Source organism: Ornithorhynchus anatinus, chromosome 4, assembly GCF_004115215.2.
Source record: "Ornithorhynchus anatinus isolate Pmale09 chromosome 4, mOrnAna1.pri.v4, whole genome shotgun sequence".
In the NCBI taxonomy this organism is placed as follows: Eukaryota; Metazoa; Chordata; class Mammalia; order Monotremata; family Ornithorhynchidae; genus Ornithorhynchus; species Ornithorhynchus anatinus.
The window spans coordinates 59,864,059-59,887,600 of record NC_041731.1 but is presented as its reverse complement, the minus strand read 5'-3'; the positions used below and the strand labels follow the sequence as shown (position 1 = coordinate 59,887,600).

Sequence of the window (23,542 nt, the reverse complement as noted above, 5' to 3'; positions counted from 1 at the left end):
TTCCCTCATCTGGAAAATGGGGATTAACTGTGAGCCTCACGTGGGACGACCCGATTCCCCTGTATCTACCCCAGCGCTTAGAACAGAGCTCGGCACAGAGTAAGCGCTTAACAAATACCAACATTATTAGCTTAACAAATACCATCATTATTTTAGGTGCTCAAAAAATACTCTGCGTTGAGAACAAACCGCTCCCAAAGATATTGCACTAGGTGACACTCGTGCCCTCAAGAGTACATTCCTATGCATAAGGTTGGGTGGGAGGGATGAAAGTGGAACAAGGACCCAATCTGCACAGCAGTATCCTTACCTTGTGGGTCTGGTAATATTTGAGAGAGCCCACTCCCCCTTGTTCTTCTGCTGTCCACAGAACCAAGCGCAGAGTCCTCTTTGGACGGAGCCCTAGAAACAAGAGGAAAGCAAAATGAAACTCTGCAGTTGCATTCTTTGGAGATTGGACGGTTTCATCTTCTTCCCCCATCTCTTTGGGCTGCAGAATCCTTAGCGCTGCTGCCTGGAGAAGGAACCGCTATCAGCACAGCATAGCGTAGTGGATAGAAGATGGGCCCGGGAGTCAGAAGGCCACGGTTTTTAATCCCGGCTCCGCAATTTATCTGTTGTGTGACCTCGGGAAGCAGCGTGGCTCAGTGGAAAGGGCCCGGGCTTCGGAGTCAGAGGTCATGGGTTCGACTCCCGGCTCTGCCACTTGTCAGCTGTGTGACCGTGGGCGATTCACTTCACTTCTCTGGGCCTCAGTTACCTCACCTGGAAAATGGGGATTAACTGTGAGCCTCACGTGGGATGGCCCGATTACCCTGTATCTCCCCCAGTGCTTAGAACAGAGCTCTGCACATAGTAAACGCTTAACAAATACCAACATTATTATTAGTTTTAGGAGTCACTTCGCTTCTCTGTGCCTCAGTTACTTCATCTGTAAAATGGGGATTGAGACTGTGAGTACCAGGTGATACTGGGACTGTGTCCAACCCGATTGGCTCGTTGCCATCCCAGCGCTTAATACAGTGTCTGGCAGTAGTAAGCACTTAACACATACTAAAATTGTTAGCACAGCTCCATGAACTACGTAAACATGCAAATAGGTTGGGACACGAGTTTCCTAGACTGTAAGATCGTTTTGGCAGGGAATGCTAATCTTAAAAAGGGTACAAAGACAAACCTTTGGTCTGTCCATCTCACTGGGATGTCAAAGATTAACGTATTTAGCATTTTGAACTCCTCAAAGTTAGGCACCATATAGATACCAAGTTTCCTAGACTGTAAGATCCTTTTGGCAGGGAACCGTTCTATAACCTGGCTCGGCCACTTGTCAGCTGTGTGACTGCGGGCAAGTCACTTCACTTCTCTGTGCCTCAGTTTCCTCACCTGTAAAATGGGGATTAAGACGGTGAGCCCCACGTGGGACGACCCGATTCCCCTGTGTCTCCCCCAGCGCTTAGAACAGTGCTCTGCACATAGTAAGCGCTTAACAAATACCAACATTATTATTATTATTATTATTATAAACTCCATTATACTGTAATCTCCCAAGTACTTAGTACGGTGCTCTCCACAGCTCTCAATAAATGTGATCATTAAAAATAATAATTATTATTATTATGGTATTTGTTAAGCACTTACTATGTGCCAGGCACTGTTCTAAGCACTGGGGTGGATACAAGCAAAACGGGTTGGACACACTTCCTGTCCCACTTGGGGCTCACAGTCTCAATCCCCATTTTACAGATGAGGTAAACTGAGGCCCAGAGAAGGGAAGTGACTTGCTCAAGATCACATAGCAGATAAGTGGCAGAGCTGGGATTAGAATCTAGGACCTTCTGACTCCCAGGCCTGTGCTCTACCCACTGCTTGATTCCCTACGGGCCTGGAGAATATCGGATCTTGCCCCTTCCCCTCCCCACAACACTTGTGCATAGTTGCATATATTATTTATTACTCTATGCATTTTGTTAACGATGTGTATATATCTATGATTCTCTTTATCTTGATGATGTTGACGCCAGACTACTTGTTTCGTTTTGTTCCGTTTTGTTGTCTGTCTCCCCCTTTTAGACTGCGAGTCCGTTGTTGGGCAGGAATTGCCTCTATCTGTTGCCGAATTATATGTTCCAAGCGCTGAGTGCAGTGCTCTGCACAGAGTAAGCGGTTAATAAATATGATTGAATGAAGACCTGTAATCTCACCTCTATCTGGGCAGACTGCAACGTAGCACCATGGACTGTTGTTGATAATGATTGGCCGGAGGCAAGGGCCACTGGTCAGTAAAGCCTTTGCAGAGATGCCGATGAGTTTATGAGATGAAGAGAGAGACCAGTGATCCTCCTAACGCCACAACGCATTGACTGAAACCCAAGTGAAGTGTATTCTCCAAGACCTAAAGAATCTAATAGCCTAAGCAAAATTCATTCAATCATATTTATTGAGCACATACTATGTGCAGAGCACTGTACTAAGCGCTTGGAATGTAAAATTAGGCGACAGATAGAGACAATCCCTGCCCAACAACGGGCTCGCAGTCTAAACAGGGGAGACGGACAACAAAACACGTAGTCGGGCTTCAATATTAAGCAAAATGTCGGAACAGGCATGAACTTCTCAGTTCCAAGCACCCATACCACACATTTTATTATTAGTAGTGGTAGTAATAATAATATAATAATGTTGGTATTTGTAAAGCGCTTACTATGTGCAGAGCACTGTTCTAAGCGCTGGAGTAGATACAGGGTCATCAGGTTGTCCCACATGAGGCTCCCAGTCTTCATCAGATAAAAATGTTGGCATTTGTTAAGCGCTTACTATGTGCAGAGCACTGTTCTAAGCGCTGGGGTAGATACAGGGTCATCAGGTCGTCCCACGTGAGGCTCACAGTTAATCCCCATTTTCCAGATGAGGGAACTGAGGCCCAGAGAAGTTAAGTGACTCGCCCACAGTCACACAGCTGACAAGTGGCAGAGCAGGAAGTCGAACCCATGACCTCTGACTCCCAAGCCCGGGCTCTTTCCCCTGAGCCACGGATATTAAAATATTACGTGCTTACTATGTGCCAAGCACCACATTAAGTGCTGGGATCAATACAAGCTAATCAGGTCCAATGCAGTCCCTCTCCCATTTGAGGCTTACAGTTTAAGGAGGATGAAGAACTGGTGTTTAATCCCCTGTCTTACAGATGAGGATATCGAGGTACGGAGAATTTAAGAGATTTGTCCAAGGTCCTATTGCAGGCAAGTGGCAGAGTCAGAATCCAGGTCCTCTGACTCCCCGGGTTGTTTACTTCCCACTAGGCCATACTGCTTCTGTCTTTTAGAATGCAGTGAATTGTAAAGCACATGCTAGGTTTGGGGAGGTTTTCTTTATTCCAGCAACCTTCTTTTAAAGTCAGTGAAATTTAGCTGAAGAAGAAAAGCACACCAAAAGCAATCCTGCAATAAACAATTTTGAGACTGCTACCCGTGTTTTTAGGCATAAATCCTAATCCTGGAATGATAAAAGTTCATGAGTGATCCCTGGATTGTCTCGACAGTGAATGGACTTTCAGAAAAAAGAACTAGAGAAAGGCACAGTTTAAAATGATAACAGAAAAAGATCCTGGCAGTTTGCTACTAAAAATGCCAGTTGTGAATTGCCCTAGTGATTCTACTGAGAAATATGAGGAAGAAGAAAAATGCTCATCTTAAAAAAGGGTACAAAGACAAACCTTTAGTCTGTCCATCTCATTGGGATGTCAGAGATTGACGTATTTGGCATTTTGAACTCCTCAAAGTTAGGCACCATATAAATACCAAGTAAAACCTAGTTACATCTTGCTTAGTAAGAGAACAAAAATCACATACATGTTTGTCTCTGAAAATGGTAAAGTGTCCATGCAAATACCGAGCAAGGTGAATGAAAACCTCGTTCAACCCAAGGAAGGAAAAAAGGGAAAAAATCATTTTGCATTTCTCTATAACAAGCCAAATGGAATCAGATGATTAAAATGGCATTGACTAAACAGGGATAAATGGACTGAATACAGAAAACCCATTTTGTAAAAGCCTAACACCAGAACATCCCTATAGATTTGCTCCTCTACTTGCAAGTCATTATAGCCGGGGATTAGTCTCCTTCATATTTCAAATCAGCCAGATGGCCAATGATGTCATATTAAGATAATAAAGAAGCAATCGGTTCGAAGTGAGGAATACCCAGGCTACAAAATAATCACAATATAGCCGCAGCTGCGTTCGAAAAAGAGTATTTTCCGGAAGCATCTGTAAAGTGTTGGGCACGGAACATATGTCAGTAGAGACACCGGTCACTACTTAATGCTCAAGCAGAGTAGTCTGATGGAAGGATTTAGGAAACTATACGGAGGTTTGCTCGTACTCAGGACTCTGACAGAATCGATCAATCAGTGACACTTGGCGATTGCTTAGTGTGTGTGCAGAGCGATCCACAAATCACATCTCCTCAAAAATAATGTTGGTATTTGCTAAGCGCTTACTACGTGCATAGCACAGTTCTAAGCGCTGGGGTAGATACAGGATAATCAGGTTGTCCCACGGGGGGCTCACAGTTAATTCCCATTTTACAGATGAGGTAACTGAGGCGCAGAGAAGTTAAGTGACCTGCCCACAGTCACCCAGCTGACAAATGGCAGATCGGGGATTCGAACCCATGACCGCTGACTCCCAAGCCCGGGCTCTTTCCACTGAGCCTCGCTGCAAAAAGGCCTTACCAGACTAAGCCCTTTATTTCCCATATCCGCGCTGCCCTCTGCTTCGACTGTGACTTGACTGTGCGCTCCTTAAGCACTTTGATTCCCATGCCAACCTCACGGCCCTTATGTGCATATGCTTATATTATACAACTTCCCCAATCTGCAAATTACTTTAGTCTGTCCCTCCTGCAGACTGTAAACTCCTCGTGGGCAGGAACTGTGTCTTCGAACTCTGTCGTATTGTTCATTCTTCATTCAATTAATCATATATACTTTATTACCCTATTTATTTTGTTAACGAGGTGTACATCCCCTCGATTCTATTTATCGTGATTATGTTGTCTTGTTTTTGTCCGTCTCCCCCGATTAGCCTGTAAGCCCATCATTGGGCAGGGTTTGTCTCTGTCCGTTGCTGAATTGTAAATTCCAAGTGCTTAGTACAGTGCTCTGCACATAATAATAATAATGTTGGCATTTGTTAAGCGCTTACTATGTGCAGACCACTGTTCTAAGCGCTGGGGTAGACACAGGGGAATCGGGTTGTCCCACGTGGGGCTCACAGTCTGAATCCCCATTTTACAGATGAAGTCACTGAGGCCCAGAGAAGTGAAGTGACTTGCCCACGGTCAAACAGCTGACAAGTGGCAGAGCTGGGATTCGAACCCATGACCTCTGACTCCCAAGCCCGGGCTCTTTCCGCTGAGCCACGCTGCCGCAACAGAGTTGGTAGATGCGTTCCCTGCTTATAAGGAGCTTATAATCCAAAGGGAATGGGTCTTTATACCTACAAGGGCTTTTTGCCACATTAGCAAAAGGTGATTTCCAGGCAGTTACCTCAGGACCATTTTATTACAATTAAAATTATTTTTTTTATTATTATCTATGATTCTATTTATCTATTTTGATGGTATTGATGCCTTTCTACTAGTTTCGTTTTGCTGTCTGTCTCCCCCTTTTAGCCTGGTAGTCCGTTGTTGGGCAGGGATTGTCTCTATCTGTTGCCGAATTGTACTTTCCAAGAGCTTAGTACAGTGCTCTGCACACAGTAAGCACTCAGTAAATACGATTGAATGAATAACAGTAATTATGGTATTTATTAAGCGCTTACTATGTGCAAAGCACTGTTCAAAGCGCTGGGAAGGATACAAGGTAATCAGGTTGTCCCACGTGGGACTCACAGTCTTCATCCCCATTTTACAGATGAGGGAACTGAGGCCCAGAGAAGTGAAGTGACTTGCCCACAGTCACACAGCTGACAAGTGGCAGAGCTGCGATTCGAACTCATGACCCCTGACTCCAAAGCCCGTGATCTTTCCACTGAGCCACGCTGCTTGATCAGATTGGGCTCACAGTCTCAATTTTATGGATGATGTAACTGAGGCACAGAGAAGTGAAGTGACTTGCCCAACACAGCAAACAAGTGGCAGAATCAGGATTAGACTTCAGATCCTCTGATTCTCAGACCTGTGCTCTTTCCACTATGCCATGCTGCGTCTCTAAGCAGCTGTTCTCACTGCATGATTCAATTTAGAATTCATTATATTCTACTGAAGCATGGAAGCCTGAATCCCAAGCACCGCCTATTTGCAAAACATACATGGGCAGCCAAAACGGCTTAATTTTTTGGCATTTTGTACATGCCACTCTTTTTGAATAGCCAGAAACATGAATGTGTTTATGCGGCAATAGGCTCGAAGGTGTCTGTTTCCGGTTATAATAATAATAATAATAATAATGACGTTGGTATTTGTTAAGCGCTTACTATGTGCCGAGCACTGTTCTAAGCGCTGGGGTAGACATAGGGGAATCAGGTTGTCCCACGTGGGGCTCACAGTCTCAATCCCCATTTTACAGATGAGGGAACTGAGGCACAGAGAAGTTAAGTGACTTGCCCACAGTCACACAGCCGACAAGTGGCAGAGCTGGGATTCGAACTCATGAGCCCTGACTCCAAAGCCCGTGCTCTTTCTACTGAGACACGCTGCTTCTCCAAGGTTATTCGAGATACTTTCTGAATGATTCCAGTATCTGATATATTTCAAAGATCATTTCGTATACCATGTTGGGATGTGAAGTCGCTTTGGGATTTGGGAAGTGTTTGGTCGATAAGATTCTTCAAAAGCCTATCCAGGGTTACCTGGGCAAGAATCTTGCAGGTAATAGAGATTAATGAAATTCCTCGCTAACTGTCCCAATCTGTACGATCTTTTAGTTTTCTTCTCGAAGATGGTGGAACCATTCTTGAGATAGATCTTGTGGCATCTTCTCAGTGGTCCATATTTTGGGGAATAATAATAGTTGTGGTTAAGCACGTACTATGTTCCACATTCTGTACCGAGCGCTGAGGGAGATACAAACAAATACGAACAGGCACAGTCCCTGTTCACCCTGGGGCTCGCAATCTAAGTAGGTGGGATGGGCAGGTATTGAATTCCCATTTCAAAGATTCGTTCATTCAATAGTATTTCTTGAGCACTTACTATGTGCAGAGCACTGTACTAAGCACTTGGAATGTACAGTTCGGCAACAGATAGAGACAATCCCTGCCCAGTGACGGGCTCACATAAAGATGAGGAAACCGAGGTGCAGAAAAGTTAAGTATCTTGTCCAACGTCTCACAGCAGGCAAGTGGCAAAGCTGGGATTAGAACCCAGGTCCTCTGACTCCCAGGTCCACGGTCTTCCCACTAGGTCATACTACTTTCCTAGGAATAGCTTGGTAAAGTATTTAATGAGGAATTTGGCTCCACTGACACTGTCCTCTCCTGGTTCTCATCTCTCCGGCTGCTCATTCTCAGTCTCTTTCGCCAGCTCCTCCTTTGCTTCCCACCCCCTAATTGTGGGTGTCCCTCAAGGTTCAGTTCTGGATCTCCTTCTATTCTTCATCTACACCCAATCCCTTGGAAAACTCATTCGCTCCCAAGGCTTTAACTACCACCACGACGTGGATGATCCCCAAATCTACATCACCAGGCCTGATCTCTCTCCATCTATGAAGGCTCGCATTTCCTCCTGCCTTAAAGACATCTCTACTTGGATGTCCTACCGTCACCTCAAATTTACCATGTCCAAAACAGAACTCCTTACCTTCCCCCACAAACCCTATCCTCTCCTCACTTCCCCATCGCTGTAGACGGCACTTCCATCCTTCCTGTCTCATAAGCCCGGAACCTTGGCGTCATCCTTGACTCATCTCTCTCACTGAAGCCACGTATTCAATCTAGCACTAAATACTGTCAGTTCGACCTTCATAACGTCACTGAAATCCCTCCTTTCCTCTCCTTCCAAACGGTCACCACATCAATCCAAACACTTATCCTATCCCACCTCGATGACTGTATCAACCAGCCTGGCCCAGTGGAAAGAGCCCGGGCTTGGGAGTCAGAGGTCATGAGTTCGACTCCCGGCTCTGCCACTTGTCAGCTGTGTGACTGCGGGCAAGTCACTTCACTTCTCTGTGCCTCAGTTCCCTCATCTGTAAAATGGGGATTAACTGTGAACCTCACGTGGGACAACCCGATGACGCTGTATCTCCCCCAGCGCTTAGAACAGTGCCCCGCACATCGTAAGCGCTTAACAGATACCAACATTATTATTATTATCAACCTCTTTGCTGACCCCTCTGCCTCTTCTCTCTTCCCCACTCCAGTCCAAACTTCAATCTGCTGCCGGATCATTTTTCTAGAAAAACTGTGTTTATGTTTTCCCACTCCTCAAGAGCCTCCAGTCATTGCAGCCACTCCAAATCAAACAGAAACTCCTTATCATCAGCTTTAAAGCACTCAGTCACCTTGCTCCCTCCTCTCCTACTATGACCCAGCCCACACACTTTGCTCCTCTACTCTCATGCCAACTATTCACTGTACCTCAATCTTGTCTATCTCACCACCGACCTCTCGCCCACATCCTGCCTCTGGCCTGGAATGTCCTCCCTCTTCATATCCAACGAACGATTACTCTCCCTACCTTCGAAGTCTGATGGAAGGCACATCTCCTCCAAGAGGCCTTCCCTGACTTAGTCCTCGTTTCGTCTTTTCCCACTCCCTTCTGTGTCACCTTGACTTGCTCCCTTTACCACCCACCCCCCGGTCCCACAGCACTTATGTACGTGTCTGTAATTTATTTATTTATATTGATGTGTGTCTCCCCTCTAGACTGTGAGCTTTCTGTGGGCAGGGAATGTGTCTATTATACTGCTGTGCTGTACTCTTCCAAGTGCTCAGTATAGTGTCGTGCACACAGTAAGCATTCAATACGATCTATTCATTAAAAAAAACCACCCATTAGTAGATGAGATCATTAAGTGTTGTGAAGAAATCATTGTTATCCACCTTCTAAGAGAGCAATTTTTTTGCGCCATTGGAGTACAGTCTTGGTGCAGTTTGAATTTCAAGGCTCATAATAAATATTCTTAAAATATGTTTATTATATTATTTTTATAATTATTGGATATTTTATCATTCCCTAAGGGAGGCAATAGAGCATTGTTTATGTGCATATATAGATATATATTAATGATAACTATGGTATTTGTTAAGCACTTACTATGTTCCAAGCACTGTTCTAAGAGCTGGGGTAGATACAAGGTAATCAAGTTGCCCCACGTGGGGCTCACAATCTTAATCCCCATTTTATAGATGAGGTAACTGAGGCACAGAGAAGTTACATGGCTTGCCCAAGGCCACACAGCAGACAAATGGCAGAGCTGGGATTAGAACCCATGTCCTCTGACTCCCAAGCCTGTGTTCTTGCCACTAATCCATGCTGCTTCTCCATATACCTATTTAGATGTGTACACATACACAATTGTATAACTATATATATATATATATATACATTTGTATGTGTACGATAAGTCTAGACGATAATAATGGTGGGTTTTGTTAAGCGCTACTATGGCCAGAGCACTGTTCTAAGCGCTGGGGTAGATACAGGGTAATCACGTTGTCCCACGTGAGGCTCACAGTCTTCATCCCCATTTGACCGATAAGGGAACTGAGGCACAGATAAGTGAAGTGACTTGCCCACAGTCACACAGCTGCCAAGAGTCAGAGTCAGGATTCGAACCCGTGACCTCTGACTCCCAAACCCGGGGTCTTTCCACTGAGCCACCCTGCTTCTCAAGAGCTCGAGGGCTAGTTGGTAATTCATTTACATTTAGGAAATAAAAACCCTGGATAAATTATAGTGGGTGTTCCTTATTGTACACCGAAAGCTGGAGGAGAGATAGAGAATCAGAATGACTTAGTGGATAGAGCACGAGTCCGGAAGTCAGAAGGTCATGGGTTCTAATCCCATCTCCACCACTTGTCTGCTGTGGGACCTTGGGCAAGTCCTTTCCCTTCTCTGTGCCTCAGTTCCGTCATCTGTAAAATGGGAATCGAGACTGTGAGCCCCATGTGAGACAGGGACTGCATCCAACCCAATTACCTTGTATCCAACCCAGCGCTTAGCTCACAATAGGCACTTAAATACCACAATTATTATTATTACATGATCAAAGGTTAGGGCAAATCTTGAATTAATCTACAAAGGAGATCTTAATTTACATATGTCAAGTTAGTTGAAATGGGAAACTATCACTGAGGGAGAAAGGATTTCCGTTTTCAGGTTTTCTATTTACCTCCATTCTTCCCCACCTCCCACCTCCATTTTTGCCAGTCTAAGCTTCCTAGAGAAAAGGGGTTTGGAGATAAAATCTGGATGAGTTGAAGGAAAGAATCTAACAGGAAGGCGAGACAAATGAGCAAACTTGGATACAAGTCCAGTAATAAATTACATTTATAAAGTGCAGCACTCAAGATGTCAGGAGGATGTGAGTAACCCAGAAAACAAACTGCTCTGGAATAACGTTAAAAAAAATTTTAAGGATGGAAAAAGAATGAAAGTTCCTTAATTACCGGGAAGCTGATTTCTCATGCTTCCTAAGTTCTCACTGGATTCAAGTGGGGCGTGGGTCAATTCATGGATGAGAAGTTTTACAGCGGGTTAGTGAAGGGAACATACGGGGTGGAGAAGGGAAAAAAACTTGGGATGTTGGATGGAACACCCCTAAACATGAGGATGGCAACATCACACAGCTTATCCAGAAGGCAGGGCTGGATGGATCATTCCTCTGGCTCAGTGGTGTTCTTGTAATAATTATTACTGACAATAGTTATGATTATTACTATGGTTTCTGTTAAGCACTTATTATGAGTCAAGCACTATTCTAAGCACTGGGTTAGATACAAGTGTCATCAGGTTGAATAGAGTTCCTGTCCCACATGGGGCTCACAAGCTAAGTAAAATAATAATAATAATGATGTCGGTATTTGTTAAGCGCTTACTATGTGCAGAGCACTGTTCTAAACACTGGGGTAGATGCAAGGTAATCACGTTGTCCCACGTAGGGCTCACAGTCTTCATTCCCATTTTACAGACGAGGTCACTGAAGCCCAGAGAAGTCAAGTGACTTGCTCAAGGTCACACAGCTGACAAGCGGCTGAGCCGGAATTAGAACCCACTACCTCTGACTCCCAAGCCCGGGCTCTTTCCATGAGGGAGTATAATTTAATCCCCATTTTACAGATGAGAAAACCAGGGCACAGAGAAGTTAAGTGACTTACCCAAAGTCACACAGCAGAACAGTGGCAGTCCTCTGACTCCTAGGGCCATGCTTTTACCACTAGGCTACACTTCTTCCCCTCATATTAATACTTATTAATAATTACAATTGTGGCATTTGTTGAGCACTTACTAAATGGCAACCACTTAGTTAAGCACTGGGAAACAATAAAGGCCGACACGGTCCCTGTCTCACCTGGGGCTCACAGGACAAAGAGGAAGGAGATCAGATGATCATTCTCCATTTTACAGATGAAGAAACTGAGGCAAAGAGAAGCTAAGTGACTTGCCCGAGGTCAAACAGTAATCAAGTGGCAGTGCTGGGATTAAAGCCCAGGTTTCCTGATTCCAGTCCAGCAACGTAGTAATAGAAAAAATGTAAAATATGCACAGGATAAAAATGACATTTCTAGCTTTAAAAAGGGTCGTAGGATAGTATGGGTTTAAAAACAAAAGACGGAGAGAGAAGTTGGGGAATCTCCCCAGGGACCTTTGGCTTTTCATCAGATAAGATGTGAAAGCGGGACTAATTGAAGGCTTTGATAGGTCCCAAAGTAACAGATGCCCCAATCTGAAATTTGCTCACTTCCCTTCTAGACTGTAAACGCACTGGGGGCAGGAAGCATGGCTGCTGTACTGAACTCTCCCAAGCCTTTAATACAGTGCTCTTCTCAGTAAGCGTTTAATCAATATGATTAATTGAGTCCCTCAGACACTCAATCCTCCCTCTCTGGCACTTGCAGAGTAAGTTTTAGCCACTGGCTGGTGGTACAATCATGTTGGTATTTATTAAGCGCTTACTATGTGCAGAGCTCTGTTCTAAGCGCTGGGGGAGATACATAGGGTAATCAGGCACGTGAGGCTCACGGTCTTAATCCCCATTTTACAGACGAGGTAACTGAGGCCCACGGTCACACAGCTGCCAAGCGGCAGAGCCGGGATTCGAACCCATGACCTCTGACTCCCAAGTCCGTGCTCTAAGCAGCGTGGCCCGCTTAGCAGCTCTGCTGAGTAGACCCAGGAGAGCCTGGGGGACTCCAGAGGGTGTTCACTCTGGAGCCGTGGGCATGTGCCCTTTTTGTCTATTCATTCAATAGTATTTATTGAGCGCTTACTATGTGCAGGGCACTGTACTAAGCGCTTGGAATGAACAAGTCGGCAACAGATAGAGACGGTCCCTGCCCTTTGACGGGCGCACGGTCTATCAGAGCAGCCCTGCTTTTTGGGTAATGACTCTGAGGGGAAAATAATCTTCTCGGGGAGAATAAGTTGCACAAACCATAACCACTCTTTTTCTCCTGGAGAGAATGCCAAATGCCTTCTGTATTAGCTGAATCTGAAATACACTCATTCACCCCATTGCGAGAAAAGAGCAAAGTGAAGTACCCTGGCGTCAACCGTAAAAAGTAGAAAAGGTAACAAACAGGTAAAAGTCGAAGGCCAGTTATCAAAGCCTTCTACTTAGCCCAGTCAGAGGGCTAATGATGATTATTTCAAGCGTATTACGACCGCCATCTCCCAGGTCACGGGGACAAATTAGTTCAAGGCTTTCTACCCGTAAATCCCTGTTCCTGGCTTTTTCTGACTTGTTTACTTAGCTGGCTTAAATCAATTTTGTGCAAACGGGAATTGATCGTACAGAATGCCCATTTGTTCAGATAAAACGTTTTTCCTCAAACATTAGAAATAGACCCTCCCTCTATCGTTATCAATCGCAATTGACTGAATCTCCTGCGAATGGAGCACCGAACTAGATGCTTAAGAAACTTACAAAAGAAGTAAGGGACACCCATCCTGCCCTGGAAAACCTTCGCTAATGAAGGGGACGAGCCGAAATAAACCGTCAAATACAGAACGGAGAAAAGAATAAAAGGGTCAGCACAGCCTAGTAGAAAGAACCTGGGATGGGGGGGGGGGGTCAAGCCCAGCTCTACCACTAGTCTGCTGTGTGATCTCGGGCAAGTCGGTTAACCTTTCTGAGCCTCAGTTTCCTTATCTGTAAATGGGGGCAAAAGACCCACTGTTCGTGGTTCCTCTCAGATTATGAGCCACGGGTGGCATATGGACTGTATCTGTAACTGATTAGTAGTAGAGAAGCAGTGTGGCCTAGTGGGAAAAGCACAGGCCTGGAAGCCAAAAGGACCTGGGTTCTAATCCCGGCTCTGTCAATTGCCTGCTGTGTGACCTTGGACAAGTCAGTGAATTTCTCTCTGCCTTAGTTTTCTTACCCGTAAATGGGGATTCAATACCTGTTCCCCCTCCTACTTAGAGAGGGATTGGGTCAACCTGATTAACTTCTACCTACCTCAGTGATCGACATACAGTAGGTGTTTCACAAGTATACTATTATGATTATCTACCCTAACATTTAGCACTATGCTTTGCCAGAATAATAAATATTATCATTTATATTATTATTGAAAACAAATGATAAAACACTTGAAATTTATAGATCTAATTCACATATTTACATACATATATATACACACACGTATGCATATATATTTAAGCGGCATGCCTTTGTAGATGGAGCCCGGGCCTGGAAATAAGAAGGACTTGGGTTCTGAGGCTAGGTCCGCCACTCGTCTGCTGTGTGACCTTGGGCAAGTCGTTTAATTTCTTTGTGTGTCAGTTCATCTGTAAAATGGGGATTAAGACTGAGAGACCTATGTGGGACGTGGACTGTGTCCAACCAGGTTATTTTTTTATCTAGCCCAGCACTTAGACCAGTGCCTGGCACATAATAAGCACTTAATGAATATCAAAATTATCATATATGGGTGTGTGGGTATAAATATATACATATAATAATAATAAATATTATATACATACACGCATCGAGTTGTCCTGTCGAAGATGACACTCCTGATGGTGAAATTTACTTTAGGGGTGGACTTTGTGTCACTGACAAGTCAAGGTGGCATTGACAGGCCTGGCCGCGTAGTGGACCTAAACAGACTTCCCTTTCATGTTCTCAGCACCTGATGCCATTTTGATACTTCCCTCCTTATCTCATATTCCCTATGGAGATTTTTTTTTAAAAAAAGAATCACTGCACCGATAACATCCCATGCCGTTCTTTCCTCAGCAGTTAAAAGCCCAGTTCTCGTCCGGGGCAAAGCACAGCCTGAGGCTTTTCTATACCTTGTTTTAAAATGTTGCCTGTGGCCTCCTTGCTTCCAGTTTCCCTACATCAGCTCTTCATATAGCAGTTGCTCAGGAACGCTGCTGTCACTCATTTTCCTGAAGAGTCCCGCCCAGCCTAGCCGTGCTGAGGGAAGCGGAGTTTCAGTGCTAGGCGACTGACTATATTTCACAAGGTAGTGGTTTGTGATCCCGTCTTGCCCTCTGATTTTGAACACAGCTTGTAAATGAGGAACTGGGTAGGGGGGTCTGTGCGGAGTCCAGCTCCCACAGGCGTAGAGGAAGTTGTACAACACAACAGAGCTGTGGACCTTTAGTTGGGTCTGGAGCCCGCTCCCTCGCTCCCTCCATTTTTGGATCGACGGACTCAAGAGGGGATGGGCTGGCCATCTTGATTCGGTTTTCTGCCGCCTATTCCATCGCCAGGCCACTGGTCACTGGGCTGCCTAGGCAACGTAATTCCGTGACCTTGTTTAGCTCTACGGTGCCAAGCTGAATTTTTGGCCGTGAGTACAACTTCTCTGGTACAGGCTGATACCGTCACAGAGCAGTAACAGCATGGCACGGTGGATAGAGTACAGGCCTGGGAGCCCCAAGGACATGGGTTCTAACCCCCACTCTGCCACTTGTCTGCTTGCGTGAGCTTGGGCAACTCAGTTCTCTTCTCTGTGCCTCACTTATCTCATCTGTAAAATGGGGATTAAGGTTCCGAGCCCTAGGTGGTACAGCGACTGTGTCCAACCTGATTATCTTGTATCTACCCCAGCATTTGGTACAGTGCCTGGCACACAGTGTTTAGTAAATACCATAAAAAAGTAAATGCTTACTAGTCATATAACTACCTATATGTATATAAACATCTGCACCAGAGAAGCCATACTTACTATATATATATATATAAAACTATTACAACATGATAATGCTCTATGTGTCATTTAGTGGAAGGGTTCAGAATTTAAATAATAATTACCATATTTGTTAAACTCTCACTATAAACATATGCACTAGAGAAGCCATACTTACTATACATATATATATATATATATCTATTACAGCATGATAATGCTCTATGTGTCATTTAGTGGAAGGGTTCAGAATTTAAATACTAATTACCGTATTTGTTAAACTCTATGTGCCAAGCACTGTTCTAGGCACTGGGGTAGATACAAGGTCATCAGGTTGGGCACAGTCCCTGTCCCTCATGGGGCTCACAACCTTAATCCCCGTTTTACAGATGAGGTAACCGAGGCCCAGAGAAGTGAAATGACTTGCCCAAGATCACAGAGCAGATTCATTCACTCCCATGGCTTCAACTATCACCTCTATGTGGATGATACACAAATCTACATCTCCAGCCCTGATCTCTCTCCTCCTCTCCAGTCTCACACCTCTTCTTGCCTTTAGGACATCTTTACTTGGATTTCCTCCCATCACCTCAAGTTTAACATGCCCAAAACAGAACTCCTTATCTTCCCACCCAAACCCTGTCCTCCCTGTGACTTTTCCATCGCTGTAGATGGCACCACCATCCTTCCTGTCTCACAAGCCTGTAACTGGCATTATCTTAGATGCCTCGCCCTCATTCATCCCACTTATTCAATCCATCACTAAATCCTGTTAGTCCCATCTTCACATCTCTAAAATCTGCCCTCTCCTCTCCATCCAAACTGCTACGACATCAATCCAATCACTCATCCTAACCCCCCTGGATTACTGCATCAGCCTCCTTGCTGACCTCCCAGCCTCCCATCTCTCCCCACTCCAGTCCCTATTTCACTCTGCTGCCCAGATCATTTCTCTTCAAAACCAGTCAGGACATGTCTCCCCACTCATCAAGAAACTCCAGGTGTTGCCCATCCACCTCCACACAAAAAAAATAATTCCTCGCTATTGGGTTTAAAGCACTTAAAGTGTTTGCTACTCTCCTCCTTCAACCCAGGCCGCACACTTCGCTCCTCTAATGCTATCCTTCTTACTATGCCTCCATCTCACCCGTCTCGCCACCAAGCCCCCACCTTTGTCCTGCCTCTGGCCTTGATCGCTCTCCCTCCTTAAATCCAACAGACAATTACGCTCCCTGTTTCAAAAATCTTATTGAAGGCACATCTCCTCCAAGAGGCCTTCCCTGACCAAGCCCCTGTTTCTTCTTTCTCCCACGCCCTTCTGTGTCACCCCGATTTGCTCCCTTTATTCATCCCCCCTCCCAGCCCACAGCACTTATGTCCATATCTGTCCTTTATTTCTTTATACTAATGTCTGTCTCCCCCCCACCCAGACTGTCAGCTCGTTGTGGGCAAAGAGTGTATCTGCTTATTTATTGAACTCTCCCAAGTGCTTAGTACATTGCTCTGCACACAGGAGGAAATCCAAGTAGAGATGTCTTGAAGGCAAGAGGAAATGTGAGACTGGAGAGAGGGAGAGAGATCAGGGCTGGAGATGTAGATTTAGATGTAGATTTTGATTCATTTGCATAGAGGTGATAGTTGAAGCCATGGTAGCCAGTGAGTCTGCTGTGTGATCTTGGGCAAGTCACTTCACTTCTCTGGGCCTCAGTCACCTCATCTGAATGAATGAAGTGGCAGAGATGGGTTAAGAACCCATGTCCTCTGATTCTCAAGCCCTTGCTCTTGCCTCTAGCCTAGAGCATTTCTCTGGAAGTCGGGGGACCCTTAACCCTCACAAGCAGCATGGCTTAGTGGACAGGACATGGGTTCTTAACCCATCTCTGCCACTTGACTGCTGTGTGATCTTGGGCAAGTCCCTTAACTTCTCTGTGCCTCAGTTACTTCATCTTTAAAATGGGGATTAAGACTTTTAGCCCCACATGGGACAACCTGATTACCTTGAATCTACCTCAGCGCTTAGAACAGTGCTTGGCACATAGTAAATGCTTAATAAATACCATAACCATTACCATCATCACTTGCTCTAGAGTTGCTGCTTTCCCCTCCCAGATTCTCCAGGGCCTGGACACCACATCCAACTTGCAGAACTCGGAGGGAGAAGTGTAACATGGGGAAATTGCACGTTTAAAATAATAGTAAAAAAAACCACTATACGGTAAGGTATCCAGTGCGGTATCCAGGGATACATCATCTCTGGAGACCAATCGGTTCTTTTATTAGTCCACCTGCACAGTAAGCTTTCTGATCCTTTTAATGAGCCTGAAGGACAGTGCAGGCAACAGGAGCAAATAAATCCAGAAATGGACTTTCGCGTTCTTAAATATCTTCCGCCCCTTAGCTCTAGACTGTAAACTCATTGTGAACAGGAAATATGACTGTTATATTGTTGTGGTGTACTCTCCCAAGCGCTTAGCGCAGTGTCAGATAATTGTATGGACAGTAGACAGATAACTGTGTAGTACTACAGACAGTACAGGCAGACAATTGCTCTCCCCCACTTCAAAACCTTATTGAAGGCACATCGCTAAGCCCTCCTCTTCTCTTCTCCCACTCCTTTCTGCATTGCCCTCACTTGTTCCTAAATGCAATGGTCAGATTTGAGCCCTCTCAAAGCTCTATGCAGGCCCCTATTTGTAAAATAAACATTTCGAAAATAAGCGTGCTTAGAGATGAACATGATAAAGGTTTAGTACTTAATAGTCTAAGGCAATTCCTCTAGCTTTCCGCCTAACAAGTCTCTATTTTCTTATATGTGTATTTATGCTCTTCCATTTTTCATGGTTCTACATATACCCAGACCTTAAAAACAAGCCTTCAGCTCTGCGGGCTGTCCTTAGCTGAAAGAAGAGTGCAACTACTCCATGCGGGAGGGGAAAAAAAAATGGCGACAGCCCCAGAAATCAAATGAGCAAAGGCCTTGGACAGAGAGAAACCTGGCAATTTCTAAGCAAGTACAACATGTGACCAGAAAAATTGTCTCAAAGTGCACTGGGACCTCACAGACTTTGAGAGAGAGCTTTGGGCTTATCATAAGGGCCACACTCACTGAATTTTACTCCACATTTTGTCTGTATTCAGTGGTTCCAGGAATGCAGAGGTGCAGAAATAAACCATCCCAAATACAATGGGAACGGATACGTTTGACTGAGCTACAATTTATGACCGAGATGGCAAACTCTGGCCCCTGAGGGAGTTATCTTTCAAAAGGACAAATATTTAGAAAGCTACAGATGTGCTATGGTGTAAATTTCTTCTTGCTTCTCTGTGTACAAGGATGTATCTTAAGCAAGCCTGCTTCCCTGTTTACACACTGAAAGGAAAATGAGCAGTTGGAACATATTTTCCTGTGAGAGTAAAGATCTGATTTTTTAGTTCCTATTTTCCCTAAAAAAGGTTCAGGATAATCTACATAATTTCAATGTAGATTTAAGGCAAATAAACTGAAGATAGTTTCTCTTGGTTAAACTCTCCATTCTATCCTTCAATTTTTCCCAAATATACCAAATCATCTCCTTTTCACAGTTTTTCCTCACTTTTCCAAAATAAAATAAAATAAAGGTCACTTTCTTTTTAGATCACTGATATCCATGAATTGTCAGTCAGTCTGTCAGTCAACTCTATTGAGCACTTACTGTGTGCAGAGCACTGTACTAAGCACTTGGGAGAGTACAACAATAAACAGACACATTCCATGTCCACAATGAGCTTGCAATCTAAAGAGGGAGACATTAATATAATTAAAATACAGATATTAATACAGATACTAATTGAGCACTTACTGTGTACAGAACACTGAACTGAGCACTTAGGAGAGCACAATATAACAGAACTGGTAGACACAGTCCCTTCCCACAACAAGCTTAAGGCCTGACTGGAAATCACCTTATTACATCTGTAATAATAATTACTTATTACATACGTGCTGTGAGGCTGAGGGGGGGAAGAATAAAGGGAGTAAATCAGGGCACAGAAGGGAGTAGGAGAAGAGGAAAGGAGGGCTTAGTCAGGGAAAGCCTCTTGGAGAAGATGTCCCTTCAATAAGGCGTTGAAGAAAATTATAAAGTGCTTTACATATTTGCATGACTAAAGAGAGTTGTGGAAAAATACAATATTATTCCATATATTTTGTTTAAATAACAAAATGGGCAGTCCAAGGCCACAGACAATGGAAGATGCTACATGGTAATCGAATGTATTCGTATACATTTGAAATGTATATGTGTGTGTGTGTGTGCGCGCACACACATGCGCAATTGAAGATACTGACTTTCTGTGTATGTATACATACATATCTATATATCTATATATATAATGATAATAAAAATGGTATTTGTTAAGTGCTTACTATGTGCCAAACACTATTCTAAGCACTGGGGTAGATACAAGGAAAGCAGGTTGTCCCACATGGGGCTCATTTTACAGATGAGAGAACTGAAGCCCAGAGAGGTTAAGTGGCTTTCCCAAGGTCACACAGCAGACAAGTGGCGGAGCCAGGATTAGAACCCACGATTTCTATCTCCCAAGCAATCCAGCAGGAACTACTCCGGCATTAGTCATAAGTATTTACTGGACTTGCACCGGGGGCCAAGCCCTGCTTTAGGCTCTGAAAGTTGTAGCAAAGGAAAGAGAAGTCAGTCTGACCGGCAGGAACTCGTGAGGTGGGGCCAACCCGATTGTAAGTGAAACTCCAGAAAACACAGTGTATACACATGTATAGACACAGAAAGTCAGCCACCTTCAATTTCCTTCAGCAGGAAGGACCTATAGAAAAGGGAAGACGTATTTGCCAGAAAAAAAGCTTTCTTTGATTTCACCTTATCCATTTTGAAAATGAATTCACGGATTTGGGCTGTGTAGACTTAGAAAGCTAACGAGGTTTAGTCCCAAAAGGAGACACCAGTAGCAATCCATGATTCAGATGTCACAATGGAACAATTCTGGGCAGAGGATGGATGGATTTTTATGTCATTTCTAGATTTTGAGTGTTCGGCAACTACATACGCACAAAGTCATGTTTAACTGGCTTGTGCCTGGTTCTGGTTCCCTTTGTCTCTGTACCTGTAAATACTCCTGTTCCACAAAAGTCCTTGCCCCTCTGCTCTCCCCAGGCATCCCCTCTGCCATTCCTTTCTCCTCACCTGTCCTGATGGTTCCTGACTCATGGGCATTGTCCTTTCTCCCTTCCCAAGTCTTCCTCCTCCTTTTCCCCACAGCCCTTCTTTCTCCCTGGCCCTGCTTCACCCAGGATCTAGGCCTCCTAGATAATCTGAACATGGAAGCTTCGTTGTCCCCGCCCTAATGGTGGGAGTGACCGGGGAGATAGCCTCTACAGCTGTTTGAGCTGGATTCCCAGACCTGCTCACTCCAGGGTTGGAACAAAACCCAAAACCTTCCCATCAGGGTGAAGAGAACCAAAATGGTGGTTTTCTATCTTGTTAGTGCTTTGAAGCCTGCCCCCTTCTATTCCTTGTTTCCCCATTCAATTCCTGTCTCTTTTTGTACGTGGACTCAAAATGAAAAGTTGGCCCCTCCGAATGTGGCCCACCTCCAAGTCAATCAGGGCTCTGGATGGTGTCTTCAAGGGGCCTTCCCCAATGAATCCTTCTTTTATCTGACTCCCTCTCCCTTCTGCATTTAATCTGTACCCTTTGGGCGCCCTCAGCCCCACAGAACATTTGTTCATACTCATAATTTATTGATTCATATAAACATCTGTCTCCTGTAGACTGTAAACTCCTTGTGGGCAGAGAAAAGGACTACCAATTCTATCGTACTGTACCTTCCCAAGCATACTCAATAATGATGGATTGATCGATTGACCCATACTGAGACAACATTTACATTTTATATATCTGGACATAGAAGCAACACTCAAAAATCAAGAAAATGAAAATTGTCAGGTCAGTGTTGGCTGCTAGAGATTGGCCTCCTGGCAGATTTGTGACAGAGAGCTCTCAGTGCAACCAATACTTTGTTTTGGTTGTTTAAATAAAAAAAAAAAGACGACCAGCTGGGGCTCTTTACCCCAACCCCTTCTCCTGGAACTGAACCATCAATCAAGCAATCAATCAATGGTATTTATTGACTCTCTAGGATATGCAACCCTCTTCACTGCGGGGATGGGAGGAGAAGAGGGGGAGGGAGTAGCCCACTTCCTCCATGATCCCTGGAACCCCCGTACCCAGCTGCTACTTTGGTTATTGCTTAATCATTTAAATTTATTATCTACTCTATTCCCAGGCTCTCCTGTTTACTCTCTCCCTCAGCAGGTTTACAGGTTAAAATTTAGCCACCTTAACCCACTGCATCAGCCAGTTTCAGAATACGCACATGCATACGCATGCCCACACAAATGCACACACAGATCTCTCCGAGTTTGAAGATGAAGCCACTGACAGTGCGATTTCATCCATGTGTTTCTGTGGCTGAAAAGGCCAATTAAAGTCAGGCAGTCCCTCCCATAATGTTAGTAGAATAATCATCATCCTTTGCTACCTTCTGCACTTGCTACTTAATAATAATGGTGGTATTTGTTAAGTGCTTACTATGTTCCAGGCATTGTACGAAGCGCTGGGGTGGATACAAGCGAATCGGGTTGGACGCAGTCCCTGTCCCACCCGGGGCTCACACCTGGCACCATTTTTAACTGTTACTTCTTAGTTTCACTACCTTACCAAAGCCTCTGCTCTAATACCGCCATTTCTACTGACCACACAGCAAGCCTGAACTGTCCGAATGTTGAATAGAAATGAAATAAAACCTGGGATAGCTTTTGGAACAGAGAGGTGCCATAGAACTAAAGGGACCTCGAATTTATTCAGTTGTCAAGGACATAAATTTTCTCTCATTCCTTTTCCTCTCTGAGTGCTTTCTGGGCCTGTAGTGCTGACTTCAATTGCAGATAGAGGCATGAAAATGTGACCCCCGACAGAGGCCTGATTATGTCTCACATAACTGGCTAACAAGAAATATTGCTTGGGAATAGCTTTTTATTCCATTTTTCTAGTCTTGTGCGTACGAAGGTATGTAATGCCCAAGAGGCAAACAAGCTAACTACAGCTTCCAAAATAATCCCTCTCCCATTGTTAGGCCCTACAGGCACTGGGGGAAGAGACAGCAGCCTACGAAAGACTGATGAAAACTTAGCAGGAGAATTCCTAGAATTCTAGGAACCACTTAGAAACCCACTACAGGTGCCAGTGGATTAGATTCAACAACAAACCCCACACCTGCGATGCCATATGCAGAAAAAATAGCCATGCTGCAATTCAGAAAGACACATTATATGAACGTCTCTCCCTCAAAAAATGGAAATTTAAGAAGGAGTGATTTCAGAATTCAGATGCAAGGGTGACGCAGGAGGGAGTGGAAAAGTAAGTAAGGGCTTAGTAGGGAAAGGCCTCTTGGAGGAGATGTGCTTTAATAAGGCTTTGAAAGGGGGGGGAGAATGATCGTCTGTCAGGTCTAAAGGGGGAGGGAGCTCCAGGCCAGAGGCGGGCCGTGGGTGAGATAGACAAGACTGAGGTACAGTGAATAGATTGACATAAAGGAACAAAATCTGTGGGCTGGATTGGTGAATTCTGAAATCACTCCTTTTTCAATTTCCATTTTTTGAGGGAGAAATGTTTAATGTATCTTTCTGAATTGCAGCATGGCTATTTTTTCTGCATATGGCACCACAGGTGTGGGGTTTGTTGTTGAATCTAATCCACTGGCACCTGTAGTGTGTTTCTAAGTGGAGAGTAGCAAGGTGAGGTAGGAGGGGGCAAGGTGATTGAGTGCTTTAAAGCCAGTGGCGAGACGTTTCTGTTCGATGCGGAGATGGAAGGGTAAACACTGGACGTTCTTGAGGAGTGGGGAGACTTGGACTTTGCACCCTTTATTCACCCCTCTTTCAGCCCCACAGCACTGATGTTCATATCTGTAATTTATTTCTGCATATTAATGTCTGTTTCTCCTCTTGACTGTAAGCTTCTGGGCAGGGAATGTGTCCACCAACTCTGTTCTACTGTACTCTCCCAAGCACTTAGTAAAGTGTATGGTACACAATATATGCTCAATAAATACAACTCATTGTTTGGAAAATGCAAAATTCATCTGCAGAGAGAAAGCAATTTAAATTTTTAAGACAATTTATTTTTGAATATGAAAATAGGCCTTGCCGATACAAGTAG

General features: G+C 44.4%; 1 protein-coding gene across 4 annotated transcripts in view; it reads right to left on the bottom strand.

The window, feature by feature from the left end:
• CPQ (carboxypeptidase Q) overlaps window positions 1–23,542 on the bottom strand; it is a 419,427-nt gene that overhangs the window by 105,600 nt on the left and 290,285 nt on the right. For all 4 annotated transcript variants that reach the window (XM_029063858.2, XM_039911817.1, XM_029063857.2 and 1 more), the window contains exon 6: window positions 311–402. In XM_029063858.2, the coding sequence (XP_028919691.1) occupies window positions 311–402 (92 nt within the window). The remainder of the gene's footprint in view (window positions 1–310; window positions 403–23,542) is intronic.